We start from the raw sequence: 12,985 nt of genomic DNA on the forward strand, positions 1-12,985 counted from the left end.
AGTGTCTTTGTAAACGAGAAATATCTGGTGATAATGTTTTAATGGTTACTCTTTATCAATAGTTAAGGCAGACCAACACACAGGTATTTCCTAATTTCTATCAAAAATCAAACAGATGTTTCCCTTCCTCTTAGGAGCTTGCAATTTTAACATACAAAAGAATTTACAGACACACACACAGAATGATCTATTGATAATAGGAGCTGTAACCAAATAGCCCCAGGTGATGAGGGAAAGCTCTACTTTACATAATAATGCTATATAATTCCATAATAATTCCAAATAACACTTTTGGAATTAAAATCCAAATGGATTTTTAAAATTCCATTTAAAAATGGTATTTTTTTAAAAATTACCATTTGCAACCTCTAGTGAAATAATTGATTCAGACAATGATTATTAACAGATGCAAATATCACTTGGTGAAAGGGGGTGGGGAACTGGGTATTCATGTGGAGCCAAAGTATTGTGTGAGACTACTTACTGCTTGCCAAGAGAAGATGTTTCCTTTATAATGGAAAGTTCTGTGGTCATCAGATAATTAAACACCACATCACTAATAGTGAGACACACAGACTTGTGGATTCTGATGTGATGTAATAAAAAAACACAACATCACCAATGAAATATACTTGCCAAAAATGTTTACCTTGAATTGAATTAAGCTTTTCAGATGTAACTTCCATCTTAGAGGACAAAGGGTAGAGGAACTGTTGTGAGGTGCTTGCACAGAGGAATCCAAGCCCAACGTTGGTTTTATAGCTCTTTTAGTAGTCAACAGCTCTTTTTGGTGTTACAGCTTTTTTTGATGTTACAGCACTTCATTGCTTGCAAGCAGGGAGAGCACGAGCATTAGGCTCGTGTCTTCCTGAATGAGGGAAAAGGCCCACGTTATATAGCCAAAAACTTCCTGCCCAAGTTCTCATTTAGGTCCTCTTATGCAAATGAGGGATACAAGTCTGTTAGTCCAGATTGGTTGGCTATGAGACATAGCTCATTGTTCAGTTCTGGAGCCTAATTTGCATGGGTGCAGGAAGCAAACAAGGTTACAGAAGCTAAAAGTTTGCGATTAAGACAACCAAGCATAAAATTTTTAAAACAGTTTCTCCAGCGGAAGAGGGCAGGTTTAACAATCAGAAAATGCTCAGGGTTCCCCACTACAGAACCAGTTACATGATATCACAAGGAAAATATCAGACAAATCTGGAATGTGGGCCATTCTACAACTGGCTTTATCTTTTCAAATAAGGGCCAAGGCAAGGAGACTGGTCTAGATTAAAAGAGATTTAAGAGATATAACCGTATGTAGTGCATGGTCCTTGATTGGATTTTGGTTGGAAAGCTATACAAGATATTTTGGAGATAATTGGAGAAATTTGAATATGGACTGAGCATTAGATATATTATGGAATCAGTTCTGCTAGGTGTCATAATGGTATTGTAACTGTAAGAAAATGTCCTTCTTTTGGGATATGCATGCTAAAGCATTTAGGAGTAGGGTTTTATGATGCAATTTACTTTGAAATAATTTAGCAAGAAGAGAGAGATATGAAGCAGATATGACAAAATGTTAACTGGTGTTGAATCAAGATGGCAGATATATGGATATTCAATTGTTTTATTCTATTTTTTCCATTTGTTTGAAAATGTTATAGCAAGAAGTTTAGGGAAATGGCCTGCAAGTACAAAATTTTGTAAACCTGGCCTGACAGTTTTGAGAGGAGCAGGAATGAGTGTCTCAAAGGGCCACATATGCACTGGATGGACACACAGGAAAGAGCATTGATGCTGAATTCAGAACAATGGCTTGAGGTGGTCATTCACTGCAGGACGTACAAGTGTTAGTGTATTTTCCAGAGTGCCCATGTTCTTATCAGGAATAATTTACTCACTGGTAAGATCAGATTGAATAATTCATGTTACAACTGTAAGGAGAATACTCACGTTTGGTTGTTGTTAGTTGTTGTTTTTTTCCCCCCAAAATCAAGTCACCTAAAATTACCTGCTTTACACGAGGAGTTTCTAATCTCCCTCCCTTCCTTCCTTTCCCAATTCTTTCTCCAAACAATATGAAGTAACTCTCCTGTCCACTCAGCCATAGATGTATAGTGACAGTAAAAATGCAGAATTGCTTCCCGCAATGCCAAATTCGTTTGAAAATATAATTGTTGCTTAGGAAGTGTTTGCTGTCCTATCTAGTTTCTCTGTTTCTGACATGGTTTCAGGGAGCTGGACTGTGCCATGTTACGCCGCCTGGAGAAGAGGATCCTGGTTGATCTTCCCAACCTGGAAGCCAGGCAGGCCATGATCCACCACTGGCTGCCCCCTGTGTGCAAAAGCAGAGCCCTGGAGCTGTGCACGGAGCTGGAGTACAGTGTGTTGAGCCAGGTAGGCTGCCCCAACGGAGGCCCAGGGTTCACTGTGACAGTCTCCTGGACAGGGTCTTACCATGAGCCGTTAGGAGCCTCTTCCTGGAGACACTTAGAAAAGACTCTGGCAATGCAATGGACCTCTTCTTCATGAAGAATGAGCTCTTTTTTTTTTTTTTTTTTTTTTTTTTTTTTGTCGTTTTTTCGTGACCTGCACTCAGCCAGTGAGTGCACTGGTCATTCCTATATAGGATCCGAACCCGCGGCGGGAGTGTCGCAGCGCTCCCAGCGGTAGCACTCTACCGAGTGCGCCACGGGCTCGGCGAAGAATGAGCTCTTTGTTGCTTGGAAATATTCAAGCAGAGACAAGCAATGTGAGCAAGTGGAAATAGCTTAGGGTGTAGACTCAGAAAACCTATGATCAAATCCCGGCCCTGCCATTTACTAGCTGTGTCACGTCAGGGAAGTCACTTACTCTCTAAGCCTCAGCTTCTTCATCTGTAAAATGGGTAGCAGATTAGCCTCAAAGGATTATTGTGGTGATTAAATGAAAGTCTTCTGCAAACAGAAGAGCTCTAGGTTCGGGTATGTTATCCCTATTGTTGCTGGTGTCCATTCCCAGGATGTTGTAGAAGCACGACCTGTTTTGGGTGGATGCTTGAATACAATGTTCTCTGAAGTTCTTCAAAGGCAGTTATGATCCTATTTACAATAACAAAAATGCCTGTCAAATCTGGTCGTGCTTGGATTTGGGCACTAGGGCTCCATTAGGCTAACTTGGGTGGTCCAGCCTTCTGCCAGCATCTTACAACAAACACATTTGGATGGTGTTAGGAAATTGCTTATTGTCCGGCTATGGAGGTTACCTAAACATGTTAGCAGTATCTCTTCCTCAAGCTTTATTTACCTGAGACTCCTTGTATAGTACTCACGGGTGACATACATAATATAAATGGGGGCTCTGATACTGAGTCCTTCCCATGAGAATGCAATGGCCACAGCATTCTGCCTGCTGACCAGTGACTGGGTTTATGGCTGTTTCAGGAGACTGAGGGCTACTCAGGCTCAGACATTAAGCTCGTCTGCAGGGAAGCAGCCATGCGGCCTGTGAGGAAGATCTTCAATGCTCTTGAACATCACCAGTCAGGTATGGTTGGGAGTACAGTGAAGGTGCTCTGGGATAGAAATTCGTGTTTAAAAATCCAACTCTCACCAGCAGATGGAGCCTGGCACCCATCCTTGGTGGCCCTTCACACTTGGAACGCATTCTTTGGCCAAATCATCCCTCATGCACTCAACTCATCCTTCCTTTGGTGTTCTGTTCTAGATTGACTTTGCCCACAGACGATAAACTCCTTAGGCCTCAGGCTTTTATTTCTCTGGCACACACTGATGTTGGGCTGGATCCATTTAAGGAACTATATAAATATTAAATAATACTTTGATAATGATACATTTAAGTCACATTTTTTTTTAGTCTGGGTTTTAGGGTCTAACTCAGTTGCACATTAAAGAATTTTTTTTCCAGCCCTCTTTAGTCTCAACTTTTGTTGCATTAACCATTAAGAATGCTGCATTATGCATTGTCCTGAAAGAAGGTCTATTAGCATTTCAAGAGCATTGATCACCAAGAGGTCGATAGTTGTGCTGTTACTGTTGTGTTTTTTATCTAGATAGCAGCAATTTACCTGAGATTCAGTTGGATACAGTGACCACTGCTGACTTTTTGGATGTGCTAGCTCATACCAAACCTTCAGCAAAGAATCTGACTCAGAAATACTCAGCCTGGCAAAGAGAGTTCGAATCTGTTTGAAATCACATTTACCCTGTCCTGGACACACAGGCAACCACAGAGGCCTCCTAATTTATTAGTGTAAGTAGGAGAAGAATACAATGATTGGAATGGAAAAGGGAAAATTATTCTGGAAGAAGGGATTCATTTGGACAACTGCATTTTTTGGAAATTTGAGATATTTTCATGAGAGATGTCAACAAAAATATTGAAAATTTCAATTACATGTATATGTGCAATGGATATTTTTCTCACAATTAGACTACATAAAACTTTGAACAATTTCATGCAGTGTTCTTCATTTATGAACTGGTATTTTCATTCTGAAGAAAAAGATGCAGTTAGAAAAGTTGTGTTAGCCATGCACGGGATGGTCCTGAGTTGGCACAGCCACTAGATGTTAAGCTCTATAGACCATCTGCCCAGATTACAGCTGGATAAGAATGGGGACGGTGAGGAAAATATAGTCTGTTTCTCATTCTTGACAATATTTTGAATCTCTTCAACCCTTCCTAATTCTGACCCCAACCAACATCACTAGTGGCAGACCCCTTCCAAACTTGGCCCACTGGGAAATGTCACTGAGCATTTTGAATCTGGAGCTAACAGCAGTGGGCTAGCACATTATTACTGCCAGCAACCAGTTTAAGTGTTTGGAGTTCTGGCCCCCCAAAACATCTTCTGACTCTTCTCATTAACCAGTGTGCTCTGGATTTCTCTTTCCATTGCCACAGCTCCTCACTGAGTCCAAAGCTTAGGATGGGGCACTTGGGCTTCTAGAATACTCTTTATCTTCTCTGCTCTGAGGCTCCTCCCCATCTCTAGCTGTTATAAACAGCTAGAAGCTTCTCTCTCAGAAACCCACAATCCCAGGCATCTACTTTCAACTCCTGATAAATTTTAAGGCTTCCAACAAGCAATAGCATCCCTCCTCTCACTAGAACTTACCTACAGTTGTTTATTTTCTCTTTCCTGCCCTGTTTTCTTCATCCCTACAGGCAGACTACTCTGGAGAAAACAAAACAAACAAACCAAATCCTAAACAAAACTTCCAGGAAAAGAGACATTTTGAATAACTAAGTATTCTAAAGGGTTTTACCTTTTTAAACAAAAACAAAGCATTTGGGGGGTTATTGCTCTGAGTGCAATATTCCCAAATGTTTATTAAAACGTCATGACATGGAAAATGTAGTCGAATTGAAAATACACCTTGTATAATGAATTTAAAATGAACAAAAAGATTCATCTCAGTGAACTTAAGTCTCATGAGCATTAGGTGCTACCCTGTGCAGCATCAGTGGTACCCTAAATATATAGCACTCTCAACTGAATGGCCTGACCGCTTATAAGGGGTCTTCAAAAGTTCATGGGAAGATTCACTGTTTTTTTTTTTTTTTTTTTTTTTTTGGAAGCTGGCCCATGTTATCTTTTAATTTCACTTTTCCATGAACTTTTTGAAGTACCCTCTTTCTGTCCAAGTTCCAATATCTACTTTATGCTTTGCGGGGGTGGGGCGGGGTGTTAACTTTCTCATTAAGCTCTCAGCTGACATTTCTTGTAGCTATTTAGTCCATTTGCTTGTGGCTACTACCATTCTTTCCACTTTCATAAAGGCTCAAGTGGATGGAGACTGGATGAAACTGTTGTTGCTAATTTGCTGTGGATGGAAAACAGATTAGCTGGTGCTGTATGTGTACTTGGGAATGAACAGGTAAAGGGGCAGAGGAGACACTCCTGTGGATAGCATGCTTTGTGACAATACCTTTGGGTCCTTTTAGCTTACTGCCCATTCCTGACTCCATGTGGGATGAGTGCAGTTTTGCCATCCCTCACAGCAAACTCACTTACCTTCTTCCACTTTTAAAATCAGCCTCCTGTTTGCTGCATGCACTTCTGCATCCTCCATTCCTTTTAAGTATCACTAAGTCCATCTTTTCAATACTTCCATCTCAATTCAATCACATATGCAATTCCCCTGTCCTCTTTTCCTTGGAAAATTTGTCTCCAAATACTTGTGCACGTACATGTTTTTATGCCATGCATTTATTTCGGTGGCTTCTCCTTGAGCAGTTTTATACATTATCTAATGACTTCCTGCTTTGGATGAATTGAAATGTAGCCCTTTCATCGCTCCACTCTGTCCCTATTAGCTACATGTCTTTCCCCATCATCCCCAAATAGTTATTTTAGGTTAATTCAATATTCATTATTTTACTAAAACAGCACCTTGTTCACTATAGAGCCAAACAGTGAATTAGAATTACATTTCCTCTCTTGTTGAATTTTGTCTTTCCTGGAATAAATAACTGCCTGTCTTTACTTTTCATTTGCTTAATTTTCTAAATATCTATTCTAACTTTTCTTTTTGCAACACGTTCTCTGATCTATCAGCTACCCACCAGTATTCTTTTCCAAATGGCCAAACGTATGAGATAAACTTTCAATTCCTTCCCCACGTCTCTGGTTTTGGTGTTCTAAGGGAAAGGAGAACAGAGGACCACCACAGAATAAGCAGATTAGTACCTAATCCCTGTTTGCAGCCCTGCCACTGTCCCTTGCCCACCACCACGCCTACTGTCCCCAAGGCTTTAACTTCCATGGTTCATTTTTCTAGAGAACAACGAAAAACCTCCATTCTCCTGCCTTGGCCAGGGGTGGTCATCTCTCTGCTCAGGGTGGAAAGGGTTTCTGGGGCTCCAAACATTCTGTTTACCACCTTTTAAACAATTCCTCCTTTTCAACCCTGCCTCACACCTCACTTCCTCTCTGCTACCTCTGAGCCTTGAGTCTTCGAGATTGTTCTACAGGATGAATGTTGGTTGTATTTTCTTTGCACTGATTTTAGTTATCAACATCCCATCCACTATCTTCCAAATTGTTGTCCACTGATATCTCTTCTACCATTCTCTTGTGGGTTGTCCTTGTGGGTTTATACCTTTTTTATTCCTTTACTTTCATTTTAGTGGGGCTTTGAGAAAAAGAGACCAACACATATGATTAATCTACTATGTTTAGAGACTCTACGATTATTTTTTAAGAAAGTAGATTAAAATTATATGTAACTTTACATAGGAGATTGGCCTGGCAGTTGGAGGAAATTTTAATTTAATCTAACATGTGGTAAAGCAAAGGTCACAACTCAAACACCTACAGGAACATGGGACCTAATAATAAATTAGTAAAGTACACTGGGTGTAAGACAAGGCAGAGGTGGGGACTGTGGTGAACTGGACAGGGCCAGAGATTCTCTAAAGGACACAGCAGTTACTCAGCTCCAACTGAACATGGAAATTTGGACCTAACACTGCCAACTCTTCCAATCTTCCTAGAAAACCCAGTAATTGTTTTGCATTTGAATCTCCTGATGTTCAGATGTTGGCAACTAAGGTTAACTATCTGCCTGTAGAATTCACATGGCCTACTCCCACACCTCACTCAGAACACCATCAGAAGCCTTCCCTGACGGACATACCTATCTAAAGTCATGATTCTCCCGACCTCATTCTCATTGGCTTTATTCTTCATCACTATCAGTATCTCTCATTGTATTAGATAGCTGTGTGTATGCAGATGTGTTTCACTCTGTTTAGCCTACTCAAACGTACACTCCATCCGTGATTGTCCTTTTTTTCACTGCTACTGAATGAAGCATTCTTTAAAATGGTGTAGGCCAAAGGCCACCTGAATACTATTATCTGCTTTATAGACTACTGTTCCCAAGCACATACTCATGGCACAAGATCTCCTCTCTTGGAGGACTTATATAGCTATATTGAACTTGTCAGAGCCCTTCATATTGCTAGATATATTTTTATGTACTTCAATTCCCCAACTAGAAGATATGCATCTCAGGAGCCAAAGCTACGTTCTGCTCTGTCTTCTTTATGCTTTACCCAGAGGGGGCATTTAAATAAATACCCAATTTCTCAGGCACATAAGCCAGTGAAACAAACAAAAGTTGAGATGTGTATGACATGAAGGTAAGCACTGGGAAAAGTAAGGTATTCAAAACTGTTTGATTTTAAGAGATAATGCCATTTATATTATGATAAATGAGTAATAGCACCTCATTACTGCCCCTTAAAGATACATCATGCTTTGGAATAGTAGGCCTCGATGGCTGGTATGATACGAAAGTCAGCAAAGGTCTTGTGCATTTATATGTTTAAAAAGGCTTTTGTGACTTATATCAAATAAACGTGATATGCAGACAACATATCTGCTGATATGAAAAAGGGATTCTACTGCTCAAGGCAGTGTTTTAGTGAAATAGATTAATGCACTTTTTAAAATTATTATAGTTGCCCAAAGACTTCAGTTTTATCCTACATGAACCATCATTGATCCAAAACCAACTGAACCCAATCAATTGTAGGTGTGCTTTTAACTTTCCTGTCCAACATGCTACGTAAGCTTTTAAATGTGGGATTAAGGATAAGGTAACACCACTACCACTCCAAGGGAATTTCTGACATCACAGCTACAGGTAAAGTTTGATGGAACTGTCACTTACAGTGAAGTGGGCTAGCTCCCTTTTCCCGTCCTAGCCATTACAATCAGCTCTGACAGATATAGAGTGCTAGGTAGGTAGAGCTACTGCAAACCTGTGGCTGACATTGGAGGTGTGAGTGAATTGGTGGAAGCGCCATCCTGTCCTCCCAGCCCCGCCCCCTCCACATGTACCTGGCTCACAGCAGATGCTAACACCCATCTCCTGAAAATGGGTGTTCTCTAAAATCCCTTCTAATCTTAAGATGTCACTTGGTCCCTTTTCTGGTCCAGGACAGGATTATAGTAAAAATGACGCAAACACCGGTCAATACCACAAGATAGCCATTTAAATGGGATGGCTGGAAAATGCATCCGGTTAGATACTTCAGTTACTAAGTTTCCTCCATGAGGCCCAAGGCAGACCAACCAGCTGAGACTAACATTTATTGGAATGTTTATAGAAATCTTGGCTTAAGACAAGATATTTAGTTATCCTCATGAACCTCTCTGTGAACAGGTCAGTTAGCAAGCCCTATATAATGTTATTAAATAAATATATCTCAAATCAAGATTTTCACGGCCCACAGAGACGAAGTAGAATGGAGAAAGGAAAGAAGCCATTTCTCCTATCTGCGTACGTTCTGCTAAGGAGATGATACTGTTCCTGGTTACTCTGTCTATTCCCAACCTATCAGTGATGTCCTCGTTTTTGCTTTCGCTCTAACCTCTCTTTAGAGCATTAGATCCATTATTTCCAAGTATCCCCTCCCAATGAACATCTGTAAAGGAAACAAGTCTAAAATGAAACATTTTCTCCTCCCTACACACAGCTACGCCTTTTAGCATTAAATTCCTATAATATCTATAGTTAGCTTTTATTGGTTTAGTAACCATCTGAGTTTCTATCTGTATTGTAGCATATATAAAAAAGAATGAGACACAGTCCTGTCTAGTAGGGAGAAGACATGTGAAGATGAAAGTGCAATCTAACAAATGCTACATGGATGCGAAGGAGGGGACACCTTGTTCCATCCTGAGTCAGGGAAAATACCAGAGGACGGGACACTGGAGTTGAATCTTTCATAGTGTTTTCGAGTAATGTCTTGTGTCTTGTCCTTAGCTCCTCAACTAGACAGTGTCAAGGCAAAATCCTTTTCTTGTATGCTTACTCCCACAATAATCAGGGCACTTAGTGTGAAGCAACCAGCAAATACTTGATAATGCTTGACTCAAAGAACAACCAAGTACCCAAGTAATAGGCCAAAGGTGGATGTAGCCCATCCACCAGGGACCATGTGTTGCTCTCTACCTTCATGCTGAGCCTCTCTATATGGCTGCCCTGAGAAAGTCTAAATGTAGTACATAATCTTTTTTTTTAATCCTCAGGAAGACTCTCCACTGAGACAACTGTAGAGATAACTTCTACCAACCCTTTTCAGATTGTTAAAGGTGGAGAGTCCTGCTACATCTGCATCACTATCACTGCAAATGCACAGCACATGCCATTTGCCCAATTCTAAGTACTTAATATGTGGTTCATACATTTAATGCTCACAGCAACCCTATGTGATGGGCACTATGTTTACCTTCATTTTACAGATAAGGATGGCATGAAAGGCAAAGTGACTTGCTCAAGGTCAGAGAGCTAGGTAAGTGTTGGCTAGGCTCCAGAATCTATGCTCTCAGCCACCCCACTCATCCTTCTGATTTGGGGTAGTAGTCTTACCACATCCATCTTTTGCACTCTGGGATGTTTAAACACTAAGTTGGTGTATTTGCAAAAACGGGAACAGAGTGCTCACCAAACTACCATTTATTTAGCTTTGCTCCCTCCCATGCAAGACCAAGCTGATCTCTAAACAAGCATCAAAACCCCAAGCTCATTAACACCAGTGTGAGATTCAATAAGGTGAACACTACAATGATGTACAATTACATTCTAATAATTCAATGCCCAGGAGTCCTGTAAAACAACTGCAAAGGCCCAGGATTATCACAATATGCAAATGCACTAGGAAAATCATTACCTATTTAGTCCCCTTCATTTTGGTGGGTTTAACATGAGAAGAATAATCCATGCTACAAGACGAGATTTCATTTTACAGCTGTAGTAACCAAGTACATAAAAGCTTGAATCTGTCCCAATAGCTTCTAAAAGATTTTTCCCAGTGTCAAAGGCAAAAATAATGAAATCTTGCAAATGTACAGTTAATAGGACCCCAGTGGACACTAACTTCAAAAATGCATGGTCTATAAGACATTAAAGGCTTGATTTTAGTTTCTTCACTGTTTCTGTTAATAACAATGTCTAATTAAAACATCTGTAAAATACTGATAGTTTTAATTTTACATAAAATTTCCAAAACAACTGTTACACAGTATAATAGGTATCTGCAATGAATAGGTTATTAATGGAAATATTATTTTAAATTAAAATCAGGATCTAAATTTAAATTAGTCATCTCTGGCTAATGAAGAGAAAAGGAAGTCACCCGTGCTGGGAATACAGCAGAAAAATCTAGTTTTCACCATCTGTTAAAGCACATTCACTGTATCACTTGGTCTAAAGGACAATTCATTTTGTCGCTTCTGTCTTATAACCAGTCTAATGCACCTTTCAACAAATTACTTTATAATTTTAAAACTACCATTCAGCCTTACTCACAATCTGAATTCCCCCCTCCTACTTTACCAGTAAGGACATATGCAGAGACCACTATTCCTTGCAATAGCTTCTCCCTCCCAGGCCTGCCTAAACTGATGAATATTTTAAAAGGAATGGCGCAAATCTCAGCTTTCCCTTTCTTTGGGTCTCATCTTCTTTTACAAAATAAAACAAAAGGGATTAGCAAGGCTTAGTGCCTGGCTGTAATTCAATACCTTTCTTTCTAATTAATGCACAATAAAAGAGGATTAAGACATGATCAGCGCTGAGTGGCATGTGTCTCCTGATGCTGGCATTGAGTTGGTAAGGGATATTCCAGACAATGAAAAGCCGTGTTTCAAGTTGCTTCAGATTCATATAATGGTTCACAGTAGATGCTGCAGAATGTGGTCCACAGCATGAGGGAAGCTCTCACAAGTTAAGTAAGGAGGTGGACTGACTTTTTCTTCATCTGATGCTCGATATTTCCCTGAAACAAAAGGAAAGCCAGTGAACAAAGACTATTGCTAGAATACTAAATGTTTAACACCTGCAAGCACCTGGCCCACAGAATAACCTTTACAATTACTAGAGAATCAGGGGCTCCACAGCTCCCAAAGCACCTTTTAATGAGGAAATTCAAAGAAATGTCACATTCAGCATTTTCCCAGGCCCTGTGGTCTTTCACAATGGACCGTCACAGGTACTGGATCAGCTGACAGCTAAGCCTCCCTTCGAATCTCCACAGTTGATGAAATCACTTTCTTCTCCGCACCCTCAGCCCTACAGATAGAATGGTGATTAAATCAATGCTTTAAAATGGAAGCCCAGGCCTAGAGGGCAGAGACCTCGTCAGCTCCTGCAGGCAGGTGGGAACAGCATGTGCTGCCACCAAGGAGAGACCTTGAGAGGTGGCAAATGACTGAGAGCCTGGCAAATGAGAGTGCCTGGGGGTGGGTGGGGAAAGAGTGATGGATGCTCACAGGCCTGAAGCCAGGCAGGACACTGTCTGACTCTGAATCTGGAATTCAAGACAGCCTGCTGTTCCTAAGGCCTAGCACACAATTGAACACCCCAACGTAGCAGAGGAACCATTACACACAGTGGTCACAGAGAGCTTTGACAAACGTAAATCGACAGTACGTGGTCCCTATTTAAATACCCTTAATTGGTCCCAATGCCCTTCAGAAAGAATCCAAAATCTCTATTGTTGCCTACCAGACCCTTTGTCGCCTGGCCCCAGTGACTAACTTAAGCATGTGCTACTTGCTCACCAGGCTGCAGTCTGAGACTGGACCCTGGCTCTGCTGAGGACCTTTACACCTGCCATCATTCCCTTGGCCTGGAACATTCTTTTCACCTGACTATCTCCTTAACACTTCAGGTCAGACCCCACTTTCCCATCCAAATTAGATCCCTTCCCTGTTATTTCCTCCCCTAGCACACTGTTCTTTGCCTCCACAACAGTTACAACAATTTGTAATTATGCACTCATTTGTTTAATGTCTGTCTTACGTCAAGAACACTGTAAGTGCTCTGAGAGCATGGACTATGTCTATTACATTCCCCATTGTATTCCCAGAAGTTAACATAATGACTAGTACATGGTAAGCACACATAAACTTTCTTTTTTAATTAATGGAAAGAAGGGAATGAGGAAGGAAGGGAGGGAGGAAGGAAATGCAGAAT

General features: G+C 40.7%; 2 protein-coding genes across 5 annotated transcripts in view; one reads left to right on the forward strand and one right to left on the reverse strand.

Annotated features, from left to right (window-relative positions):
• Positions 1-4,182, forward strand: part of KATNAL2 (katanin catalytic subunit A1 like 2) — a 43,916-nt gene extending 39,734 nt beyond the window's left edge. For both annotated transcript variants that reach the window (XM_063077305.1, XM_063077306.1), the window contains exons 13-15: positions 2,226-2,388; positions 3,414-3,516; positions 4,043-4,182. In XM_063077305.1, coding sequence (XP_062933375.1) covers positions 2,226-2,388; positions 3,414-3,516; positions 4,043-4,182 — 406 coding nt within the window. The remainder of the gene's footprint in view (positions 1-2,225; positions 2,389-3,413; positions 3,517-4,042) is intronic.
• A 6,867-nt stretch (positions 4,183-11,049) lies between these two features.
• HDHD2 (haloacid dehalogenase like hydrolase domain containing 2) overlaps positions 11,050-12,985 on the reverse strand; it is a 47,959-nt gene continuing 46,023 nt past the window's right edge. For all 3 annotated transcript variants that reach the window (XM_063077136.1, XM_063077135.1, XM_063077137.1), the window contains one exon: positions 11,050-11,786. In XM_063077136.1, the coding sequence (XP_062933206.1) occupies positions 11,683-11,786 (104 nt within the window). In that variant the 3' untranslated portion in view covers positions 11,050-11,682. The remainder of the gene's footprint in view (positions 11,787-12,985) is intronic.

The sequence above is a fragment of the Cynocephalus volans genome, chromosome 13 (assembly GCF_027409185.1).
Source record: "Cynocephalus volans isolate mCynVol1 chromosome 13, mCynVol1.pri, whole genome shotgun sequence".
Classification (NCBI taxonomy): domain Eukaryota; kingdom Metazoa; phylum Chordata; class Mammalia; order Dermoptera; family Cynocephalidae; genus Cynocephalus; species Cynocephalus volans.